At 37.3% G+C, this 12,477-nt stretch overlaps 1 protein-coding gene across 3 annotated transcripts in view; it reads right to left on the bottom strand.

The window, feature by feature from the left end:
• The window catches only part of LOC143036448 (cytochrome P450 302a1, mitochondrial-like), a 115,390-nt gene that overhangs the window by 60,490 nt on the left and 42,423 nt on the right, over positions 1-12,477 (bottom strand). For all 3 annotated transcript variants that reach the window (XM_076203817.1, XM_076203818.1, XM_076203819.1), the window contains exon 7: positions 506-652. In XM_076203817.1, the coding sequence (XP_076059932.1) occupies positions 506-652 (147 nt within the window). The remainder of the gene's footprint in view (positions 1-505; positions 653-12,477) is intronic.

The following is a 12,477-nucleotide window of genomic DNA, read 5'->3' as shown; positions in this document are numbered from 1 at the left end:
AACAATCACAATTAATCCTTTCATTACAGTGACATGCTTCACAAATTATATTCTGGCTAACACCTTTTACTGAGCTCAGGAAATGTCACCACAAAAAAGGAATGAACAAAATCTAAGCTTTATGTTCTTGCAGCACAAAATGTCACAAAAGAATTTTATTTTTTTCTATCACAACACAACATACTGACAACAACAATCTTGACCTCTCGTATTTTTCCTATCAGGCATTTTCCTTAGCCTATGGAGTCTTTATGCAACTTTCTGATTGAAGTTTGATTATTTTGATGAATATGGAACCTCCTATATCCAAATGCTCCTCTGCCTCAACAAATTATTCTATGCATAGATTGAAACCTACTGCTCTTTAGGGATGGGGTATATAATTGTGTCACATGTAAATGCATTCTCAGGGTTAAAGTTTTCTTGGGTCTAGGAGTGTGTCTAGAAATCCCCATGGGGCAATCTATCATACATTAAATCCTTTGGATTTTTTTGGATAGCTGACCTTTGTATATCGGGCCTTTGCTAAGACCCTTTCCGTCACATGTCCACCGGACTCTTGCAGCAAGCCACGGGTCTCTTGAGCCAGCAGCTCCTGCTTTTCAGGATTAGTGGCCAGGTGATATAGGGTGAAAGCCATTGTAAAGGTAGCCTGTAAGAAATTGGGACATGAGCACATGTGAGTAAAAAGTTGATGAAGAGAATATCTGGACCCCTGTCTCAAATGAAATGTAGTGAATGTTAATTTTAGTTGGTATCTATATTTGTCACTATCATTTTTATTATATATCCTTGAGATGAACTTGGATGGGCAATGCAAGGATAACTGTGCAAGCACTGTGGTAATATTTGTCGGCAAACACTGAGGAAGTAAACATATACAGTACAGTAAGTCCTCTTTATACGGTACATATGCGTTCCTGAAAACCTTACCACAAATTGAAATTACCGTATACTGAACCCATTATAACATGTAATAATAGGACATAGCGGATGTACCTTCTCTCTGCTCTTTCTTCTTCAAAACACGAGCGGATACCATATCTGTGAATTTTTCTTACCGTAAATAGAATCGAGGGTAGTAATTACCAATTACCGTAACTGTAAACTTACCGGATAAAGAATTACCATATAAGGAGGACTCACTGTATAAGGGAAACCTGGCAATGAGCTATCTTGAGTACGGGATATAATGAACCGTAATATCACAACTGAGCAAGCAATTACACATCAGCAAAATCAACAGGATACAAGCTGAAAGATTGAAAGAACCACAGAAATCTCTATGGGCTGCGTTAAAGTATAATTCACACATAACTACTCCCTACTCCCCTTACCCCCTTCCTTTCATCACAGTATCATCCATACACAGCCATTTTCCATTCATTCCTATCTCCTACCTTCTCCTTTCCTTGCTCAATGCCCCTTTCACCCTATCTATCCTTCTCATCCTCGGTCATCCCCTCAAGTTCACACCATCCACCTCTGCCTTCCATGCCTCTTTTACTAATCTTTCTTCACTCACTCTTTCCATGTGTTCAAACCATCCCAATACTCTTTCATCAACTATCTGCCATCTCCTTTTCCACCCCAGTTCTCCTTACCATCTGGCCCTGAACCATTCCCACGTCCTAAGAGCTTCTCTTGGCCCCGCTGCCGCCCTCTGCTGCATCCCAGCGTCTGCACCCTCATTAATACAGTGCACTCCACCCTGCAGCAATTTCACATCAATGTCTCTATTGCCAAAGTTGACCACGAACTGCCTCCATGGAGGATTCTACAGCCTCATGCCACCCTCACACCTACTTCAATGATAGACACCATGAGTGTAGCTCCCCTTCCCTTAAATACAACTAGGTAAATATATACTTGGATAACACGTTTTTAGAAAAATCTTAGTATGAGAGGGACTTGGGAGTTCTGGTGAGTCTGGACCTTAAAACTAGGAAGCAGTGCATTAGCGCCAGAAATAAAGGTAACAGAGCATTAGGTTTCATTACTAGGACAGTAACGAATAGATGTGCAGAGGTAATTATTAAACTCTATCTAGCGATAGTTAGACCCATCCTTGACTATGCCGTACAGTTTTGGTCTCCATCCTACAAAATGGACATAAATTCACTAGAATCAGTACAGAGATACGTGGACTCAGAAATTTGCCTTACGAAGAGAGGCTTAGGCACCTTAACTTACACTCTCTGGAAAGACGCAGAGTGCAGGGTGATCTAATAGAAGTGTTCAAGTGGATCAAAGGTTATAACAAGGGTGATGCAAACAAGATCATCATAATAAAACAACAGGGCAGGACTCGCAGTAATGGGTAACTGGACAAATTTAGATTTAAGAAGGAAATAGGCAAGAATTAGTTTACTAATAGGGTGGTCAATGAATGGAATAAACTTAGTAACCATGTAGTAAGCGCTGAAACTATCAGTTGTTTTAAAAAACGATTAGACAACTTTATGGATGGGGATGACAGGTGGTGATGGATACGGAGCTGCCTAGTGTAGGCCTTATGGTCTTTTGCAGTCTCCTTTATTCTTATGTCTTATGTTATACGCACAAACGACATACAATGAAACTCAAGAAGGACGGCTACAGAAGAGACCTGAAAAAGAACAGCTTCCCACACAATGATAGATATCTGGAACAAACCGGATGAAAAAATAGTGTGTGCAAACACCATACATGAATTCAAGAAACTTGATCTTGTAAGATACAAAAACTAGTCACCACAAACTTAGCTCCCCTTCCCATAAAATGCAACTACAACCACTCTGGGCAGGGGGGTGGGGGGTGGGGTAGTATGTGTGAGTGAATTTTGACGCAGCCTGAAGGGATTTCTCCCCGTCCTCGCCTTATATGCAAAGGGGGACGGAGAGGGGGGGTCGCCGATTAAATGAAGCAGCCTTGCTGTGGATGTACTGTGTCTTGCGACACTGCTTCTGACCCAGGGCGGTGAGCAGGGTGCAGGGATGACCCATCATCCAGGAGGTGCTCAGATGAGAGGGAGGGTGGGAGGGGTGTGGAGTGTATTTAGGGATGAAATGGGTGGGAGTGTTTTTATGCCTTTCCCTTTTTGGCTACCTCCCTTGGAAGGGGGAAAAAGCCTTGGTATATGTATGTATGTATGTATGTATGTACAACCACTCCTTGTTTAACGACGACAATTGGGACCAGCAGCGCCGTTGTTAACCGAAAGTGTATACATATATGTACAATGTCTTGCAATTCATGTATCTTTATTTTCATGTATTTTCCCTCTTTTATACAGTACATTAAAGCTTTATTTACTGTTTTGATAGTACAGAAAGCCCTCAAATAACGCGGTGGTTAGGTTCCTGAAATTACCGTGTATGACCAAATCCGTGTATGCTGACATTCCATATTAAATACCAGGGTATTTTTTTAGTTTTGACCATGGGCGAAATATAGCAATAGAAAATTAATTATTAATTTTGTAAATTAAAATGTATCAACGTACTATGCAATTTTGTGGGCAGAAATGAAAATAAAAATACCTTGCTACAAGCAAATATGCTAATGAATGAAGTCGGTAGCATAGGATCGGGACGCCATCTTGTCTGTCAATTGACGGCCTCGGTACTTCCGACAGTACCTCGCCAGGTATATTTTCTTGAAGGAATGTTATGGAGCGGAGATACATGCATTCCTTCAAGCTGCAAGAACTTTGTATACCCTGCAAGCTGAGAGTGGTTGAAAAGCCCACCAACATCTCTCACCACGACGACAACGAGGACGAGCCGGACGACATTTAATTTGCAGGTAATGATTTATCAAACACAGGTTAGGTTAGTTTAGTTTAGGTTAGACGAATTTATCATCCTTTCATTTCTTCGACGTCGGCATCTATCATAACAAACATGGCGTACCATTCGTCCAACACGACTTCGTTACTTACAAAATCTGTTTTAGCACTTTTTTTTTTTTCTGCTCACAAAATTGCATATTATGTTGATACATTATAATTTACAAAATTAATAATTAATTTTCTATTGCTATATTGCACCCATGGTCGAAACTAAAAATTTACCAATACTGGTATATACTGTACCCCAGGTAGTTTTCGCAGCTTCAGAACACTTTACCTCACAGCTTCAGAACACTTTACCTCACAGCTTCAGAACACTTTACCTCACAGCTAATATCCCCCGTACAAGTTCATTTATAACATCATACAAATTTGCCCCAGCCAACTTATCGTACACGACGTCGTAACTTCGGGAAATTTATGTTAAACGAATATTGGTCTGTCATAAAGCCTGTCGTTAACCGAGTAGGATGTTAAATGAGGAGTGGTTGTAGGTAAAAAACACACATGTATGAAGAAATGGTCAAGAAAATAGTGGTTACACTAATAAGACCTAGACTAGAGTATGCTGCAACACTATGGGCATCTAGCACACACACACAAACACACTTCAACGAATGGACGGCTTAGAAGACGTTCTGAAGAGAATTGAAGTTTGTGGATCCCAACGCAAAGAGAAGTGCCTATTGTATTTACAGGGTGGGGGGGAAATTGCTCGTGGAGTAGTAGGAAAGTAGGGAAAGAGGAAAGGGGGAGGGATTACTGAGGGAAATGGAAGGAAATGAGGAAGGAGTAGACTTGGCCCAGGCAGACAGGCGAAAGGTAAACAAAAGGCCTCCCGATGATGATGAAATGTCTAATAAAAATGTAAAGATTAGAAGTATAGACAAGAGCAATACAGTAGAAAGTGATGAGAATATTTTCCAGGGATTTAAAGAGGGTGGGGGGGACACAAACCCCCCCCGACTGACAAGACTAGAAGAGAAGGTCGATAAGATGATCGAGGACTTGGAGCGTAGGTTCGGTCATGTTGACAGTATTATACGAAGAGTTGAAAAATTGGAAGAACTAGAGAGGGCGAACAAAAACTTAACTAAGGAAATTGAAGAATTAAAACAACAGTTAAAAGAAGTAAAAGATGAGAATAAAGTCTTAAAGGAGAACAAGGAGGGTTGGAAAAAAATTCATGAAAATAGCAAGGTTGCATTCACTGACATAATCAGACAGCAAATGAATGAACAAACTGAAAACTCAGTTATTAAAGTGATGAGACAGAAGGAGAATATAGTAAGAGACTTAGCAGACAAAAAGAAATGTATAATTATATTAGGAATGGAAGAGAAACATAACCCAGATAGAACCACAAGAATCAAAGAGGAAAATGAAAAAGTAAGAAATTTACTAGAATTAGTTCAGGAAGATGAACCAGAAATAATGAAACAAATCGAAGAGAAATTCAGGCTAGAGAAATATAGTACAGACAAGACCAGACCAATCAAGATTAAATTCAGGTCACAAACTACGGCTGAGAATATCTTATCCAAAACAGGGAAACTAGCAACAAGTGAACAATATAAAAAGGTATGGATAAAAAGGGAAATGAATAAAGAGGAAAGAGAGGAAGAAAAACAGAAAAGACTTGAAGCAAAGGAAAAAAACGAGATAAGAACGGAGTCAGAAAAAGAGAGATTCTATTGGAGAGTAGTGAATATGAAACTAAGGCAGTTCGACATACAAGAGAAAAACAAAAGGGAAACAGAGAACACAATGGAAGTGGCAGAAAACTAAGAGTGTCTTACACAAATATAGATGGATTAATAACAGGATTGAATGAACTGAATGATTATTTGAAAGAAAAAGAACCAGACATAATGGGAATTGTAGAAACAAAATTAAAAGGTCCACTACCACCCAACAGTGTAGGACATGATGCATATAATTATTGGATTAGAAACAGAGTGAAAAAGGAAGGGGGTGGAGTTATGTTCCTGACTAAGAAGGATATAAACATGAAGGGTGTCACATATGGAAAGAATACAGTAGAAATGATAATGATGGAAGTAGAAGACAGAGATAAGAAGAACAGAAAGTTTGTGATAAATTATGTGCCCCCAAAAACAGCCTCATGGGAAGAGAGTGAACATAAAAGTATGTTAGAGGACACAAAGATAACATTAAATAAGATAATGGAAGAGGGAGGAAAAATAGTTATGATGGGCGACTTTAATTGCAAAGAAATCTGCTGGGAAGAAATGACAGTAAAGGGTGGAGACGGCTCATGGGGAAACGCTCTACTCGAGATGGTTACTGACCATACAATGACACAATGGATACAGGAGAACACTAGGTATAGAAATGAAGAAGAGCCATCGAAACTAGACCTAGTAATTACATCCGAACCTAGAATAGTGGACAAAATTGAATATAAAACACCAATAGGTAAAAGTGACCACATATTGATTGAACTGGAACTTAATGAAGAAAAATATATGAAAAGAAATGAATAATACAGAAAAGGAAGAATGATGTATGAAAAAACAAACTTTGATAAAATAAGAGAAATATTACAAAAGGAAAACTGGGAAGAAATATACAAAGAAGAAACAACAGAAGAAGAGAAATGGAATATTTTTACAAAAATATACAAAAAAGGAGTGGAAAAGTATGTCCCAAGACAAAAACAAGAAAAAGAATATGTAAAATGCTGGTACAACAAAAGCTGTAGGGAGTTAAAAGACAAAAGAGACAAAGCCTGGACCAGATGGAAAAAAGACAGAAGACCTGAAAAATGGAAAATATATACCTGCTATAGAAATGAATATGTACAAATGTGCAGAGAAGAAAAGAGAAAATATGAAAAAGATATCATAGAAAAGTGTAAAGATCAACCGAAACTATTCTACAGATTTGTAAACAATAAACTGAAAAACAAACAAGACTTGGAGAAATTAAGACAGGAGGGAGTTGAATACACTGAGGAAATGGAAATGGCGGAAATTATGAACAAACATTTTAAATCAGTGTTTACAAGGGAGAACATACAACCTGAAGAGAACGAATGGAAAGAGAAAGTCCCCCCTATGGAAGAAATAGAAGTAACAAAGAATGAAATATTAACACACTTGAGTAATCTTGATGTCAGAAAATCGCATGGACCAGATGAAATAGCAAACTGGATACTGAAAGAATGCAGGAATGAACTGGCAGACAAAATACATAGCATACTAAATAGTTCCTTGAAAGAAGGAAAAGTTCCAGAAGATTGGAAAAAAGCAAATATAGTACCTATATACAAAGGAGGAAATAAAGAAGAACCTACCAACTATAGACCAGTCTCTCTAACAAGTACAATAGCAAAAATTTGTGAAAGAATTATCAAAAGTAGATGGGTAAAATATTTAGAAAAAAAACAAAGTGTTAAATCCAAGGCAATTTGGATTCAGACAAGGACGATCATGCGTCACCAATTTAATATGTTTCTATTCAAGGCTAATAGATATAATACAGGAAAGAGATGGATGGGCGGACTGTGCATTTTTAGATCTAAAGAAAGCTTTTGACAAAGTACCACATAAGAAGTTGCTTAAGAAATTAGAAACTGAAGGAGGAATACAGGGAAAACTACTAAATTGGATGGAGGACTTTTTGCAAGAAAGAAAAATGAGAGTAGTGATAAGAAACCAACACTCAAAATGGGATGAAGTAATAAGCGGTGTTCCGCAGGGAACAGTTCTGGCCCCAATAATGTTTGCTATATATATTAATGATATGGATGAAGGAATAGAAAGCTATATGAGCTTCTTTGCAGATGATGCAAAACTACTGAAAAGAGTGAAAACTGAAGAAGATTGTGAATCACTACAGAGAGATCTAAATAAAGTACAAGAATGGAGTAGGAAATGGGAGATGGAGTTCAATACAAAAAAGTGTAGTATAATGGAATTTGGAAAAAGCAAAAACAGAATAACAGGAGCATATAAATTGGGAGAAGAAGGAATAAAAAAAGTAGAAAATGAGAAGGACCTGGGAGTCATTGTTATGAATAATATGTCACCTGAGAAACATATAAATAAGATTTTTGGAGAGACTTATAATCTAATAAGAACAATCAAAGTTGCATTTACATACCTGGATGAAGAAATGGTGAAGAAAATCCTAATCACCCTGATAAGACCAAGATTGGAATATGCAGCAACGATATGGTCACCAAGTACAATTTTTTTTATAAAAAAACTTGAAAGAATACAAAGAGCAATTACAAAATTGGCACCAACACTCTCAAAACTATCATATGAAGAGAGACTAGAAAAACTTGAACTACAGACACTAGAGCAAAGAAGAGAGAGAGGAGATTTGATAGCTATTTACAGAATCATGAAATGCATAGAAATTACTGACAGAGAGAATCTGATAAAATGGGATGACAGAAATACTAGAGGACACGGAAAGAAAATAAAAAAAGACAGCTATAGAAGAGATTTGAAAAAGAACAGCTTTCCTCACAGAGTAATAGACAGTTGGAACAAGTTAGATGAGAAAGTGGTGTGTGCAAAAACAATACATGAATTTAAAAATAGTTTAGATAAAATGAGATATGAAGACGGGACCCCACGAGCATAGCTCCCCTTCCCGTAAAATACAACTAGGTAAATACACACACACACACACACAAAAAAAAATCAAAGAGCAGCAACAAAAATGGCACCTACACTATAAAATTTGAGATACGAACAGAGAGTGAAGAAATTACATCTATCAACACTGGAACAGAGAAGAGAGAGGTGATTTGTTGACCATTTACAGAATTATGAAAGGGATGGAAGTTCTTGATAGAGACGACTTATTAAAATGGGACAGAAGAGAAACCAGAGGACACGAAAAGAAGCTAAAGAAGGACAGTTACAGAAGAGATTTGAAAAAGAATAGCTTCCCACATAGTGATTGATGTCTGGAACAAACTAAATGGAGAAACAGTGAGTGCCAAAACTATACAAGATTTTAAGAATAAACTGGATGCGGAGAGATATGAAAACGGGTCACCACGAGCATAGCTCTCATCCTGTAAAATACTAGGTAAATACACATACACACACACACACACAGATGTTGGATTAACGGCGAAGATTGGAAAAAACACAATTTTCGTGGATTTCAGTGATGAGAGAGTACCTGTGTTGTATTAGTAGGGAAGGGTGTAGTGGTGTAGCTCATGGTGTAGTGGGAAGGTGAAGAAAAAGGAGAGGGGAAGGCACTATTGAGGAAAATGGAAGAAAATGAGGAAGGTGAAGAACTGGCCTTGGAAGTCAGAAGGGGTGTAAACAAAAGGTTGCAGACAACACAGCCGAGGTAGAACAGGTGAGCAAAAGTATCAAGAGTAGGAATATAGATAAGAGTAGCTCAATGGAAAGAGGAGATAATTACTTCTATGGATTTAATGAAGGAGATGACAACCTCCCCTGACTAGTAAGTCTAGAGGAGAAACTAACAAAAATGAAAGAAGCATGGGAGGTTAGGTTCAGCCAACTCACGCTAGTTATGCAAAGAGTTGATAAACTGGAAGAACTAAAGGAGGAAAATCAAAACCTAACTAAAGAAATAGAAGAATATAATAGACAGTTAAGAGAAGTAAAGGATGAGAATGAGGAATTAAAGAGGAATATAGAGTCCATAGCATAAAAGGGAAGTGGATGGAAAAAAGTCCAAGAGAATAACAAAATTGAATTTAGAGATATAGTGAAACAATAGATGAAAGAACAAACTAAGGACACAGTTTTTAAATTGATGAGAGAGGAGAATATAGTAAGAGACTTAGCAGATAAAAAGAAATGTATAATTATATTAGGAATTGAAGAGAAGCATGATCCAAGTAGGACTACAAGAGTAAAGGAGAAGGGAAACGTAAACAAGGCAGTAAAAATAGTACAAGATGGGCAAGAAATAGAGAAAGAAAATGAAGAAATATATAGAGTGGGGAGATACAATATAGACAAGACTAGACCAATTAAGGTTATTTTCAGGTCACAAATGACAGCAGAGAATGTTTTATCAAAAACAGGAAAACTAGCAAAAAGTGATCCGTATAAACAGGTATGGACAAAAAGAGAGATGAATAAAGAGGAAAGAGAGGAAGAGAAAACAGAGAATCAAAGCTAAGGAAAAAAACAAGAACAGAACAGAGTCAAAGAAATTCTATTGAAGAGTAGTGGACATGAAAGTGAGGAAATGGTTCATAGTAGAGAAAAATGGAAGGGAAACAGAAAACAGGATGGAGGTAACAGAAAATTAAAAGTGTCTTTCACAAATATATATGGCTTAATAACAGGCTTGAACTGAATGATTACCTGATGGAAAAAGAACTGGACATAATGGGAATTCTACAGACAAAATTGAAAGGCCCATTACCACCCAACAGTGTAGGACATGGTGCATATAATTATTAGATTAGAAACAGAGAAGTAAAACAAAGGGGTGGAGTTATGTTCCTGACTAAGGATATAAATGTGAGGAATGTTACATATGGAAAGAATAGAGTGGAAATGATTATGATGGAAATAGACGACAGGGACAAGAAGAGCAGGAAGTTTGTGGTAATTTATGTGCCTCCTTAAAGTTTCATGAGAGGAGAGAGAACACAAAAATATGTTAGAAGACAAGGATAACACTAGATAAGATAATAGAAGATGGATGAAAAATAGTTATAATGGATGACTAATTGTAAAGAAATCTGCTGGGAAGAGATGACAGTGAAAGGGAGAGATGACCTATGGGGAAATGTACTGCAGTAAGTCCTCGTTATATGGTACATATGCGTTCCTGAAACCTTACCGCAAATTGAAATTACCGTATACTGAACCCATTATAACATGTAATAATAGGGTATGGCAGACGTACCTTCTCCCTGCTCTTTCCTCTTCAAAATATCTGGCGGATACTGTATCTGTGAATTTTTCTTACCGTAAATAGAATCGAGGGAAGTAATTACCAAATACTGTAACTGTGAATTTCCCGGATAAAGAATTACCGTATAAGGAAGACTCACTATACTTGGTATGATTATAGAACATACAATGACACAATGGATACAAGAGAATACTAAGTATAGAAATGAGGAATAACCATAGAGACTGGGCCTAATAATCACATCAGAACCTGAAATAATGGACAAGATTGAATATAAGACACCACTAAGTAAAAGTGACCACATATTAGTTGAACTGGAACTAAATAAGGAAAAATGATGACATGGTTTAACGTCACAAACTCCCCCCTATTGGGAGGCTAGGACAGTGTCCCTCACAGAGGGCTTTGTAGCATGGAATTTAACGAACCTTGCCCTTGGTTCAACTTGGCCAGTGGCAGGATTCGAACCACTACAAGTAACAACGGCCTAACCTGATTGATGTATGGAAAAACAAATTTTGATAAAATAAGGGAATTTTTTTTCAAAAAGCAGACTGGGAAAGGATACACAAAGAGGAAACAACAGTAGAAGAGAAATGGAATATTTTGAAAAAAATTATAAGGGGTGGAAAAGTATGTTCCAAGACAAAAACAAGAAAAAAGGATATACAAAATGTTTGTACAAAAAAAAATGTAGGGTGTTAAAAGACAAAAGGGATAAAGTTTGGATAAAATGGAAAAAAGACAAAAGACCTGAAAAATGGAAAACACATACTAGTTATAGAAATCAACATGTACAAGTACGCAGAGAAGAAAAGAGAAAATATGAAAATGTTGTCATTGAAAAATGTAAAGATCAACCAAAACTATTTTATAGATTTGTAAACAACAAACTGAAAAACAAACAAGAATTAGAGAAACTATGACAAGGAGGAATTGAATACAGAGGAAATAGAAATGGCAGAAATTATGAACAAGCATTTTAAATCAACATTTACGAGGAAGAACACACAACTCAGAGATGTCGAGTGGGAGGAGAAAGTCCCCCTATGAAAGAGACAGAAGTAATAAGGAAAGTAATAATGAATCACCTGAGTAATCTCTATGTTAGTAAATCGCATGAACCAGATGAAATGGCAAACTGGATTTTGAGAGAATGCAGGAACGAACTAATAGACAAAATACTTAGTCTAATAAGCAGTTGTTGAAAAGGAAAAATTCCAGAAGATTGGAGAAGAGCAAATATAGTACCAATATATAAAGGGGGAAACAAGGAAGACCCTACTAACTATAGACCAGTCTCTCTTACAAGTACGGTAGCTAAAATTTGTGAAAGAATTATCAAAATTAGATGGGTAAGCCTATCCGAGAGTTGACACCTTGATGTGGTGGATAGGCTTGAGAATCTTAATGACTACAAAAGCTAAATTGATAGAGAGAAATCTCTCCAGGGTCACCCATATCGAACAGGTTTTGTAAGAAAGATCAGACAAAGAGCAGCTCACACGCACAGTCGCAGGACCCACTGCTAACTGGCACATCCCTGATGGCGAACAGGGAAATTCCTCATAGATATATGGGGTACCGTCATAATGATGGCGTGAACCACTAGGCACCCTATAGATACAGGGCTTCACTGAATATAATGAATAAGGTGACACCAAAGAAATATCTCATCAGAAACCAGTTGGCACATAGGTGAGATTACTGCCAAAAACATCCTTCATAGCAACCATGAACAGCAC

The sequence above is a fragment of the Oratosquilla oratoria genome, chromosome 20, assembly GCF_046742065.1.
Source record: "Oratosquilla oratoria isolate Oo_2021 chromosome 20, ASM4674206v1, whole genome shotgun sequence".
Lineage (NCBI taxonomy): Eukaryota > Metazoa > Arthropoda > Malacostraca > Stomatopoda > Squillidae > Oratosquilla > Oratosquilla oratoria.
This window is presented reverse-complemented; position numbering and strand designations above follow the sequence as displayed.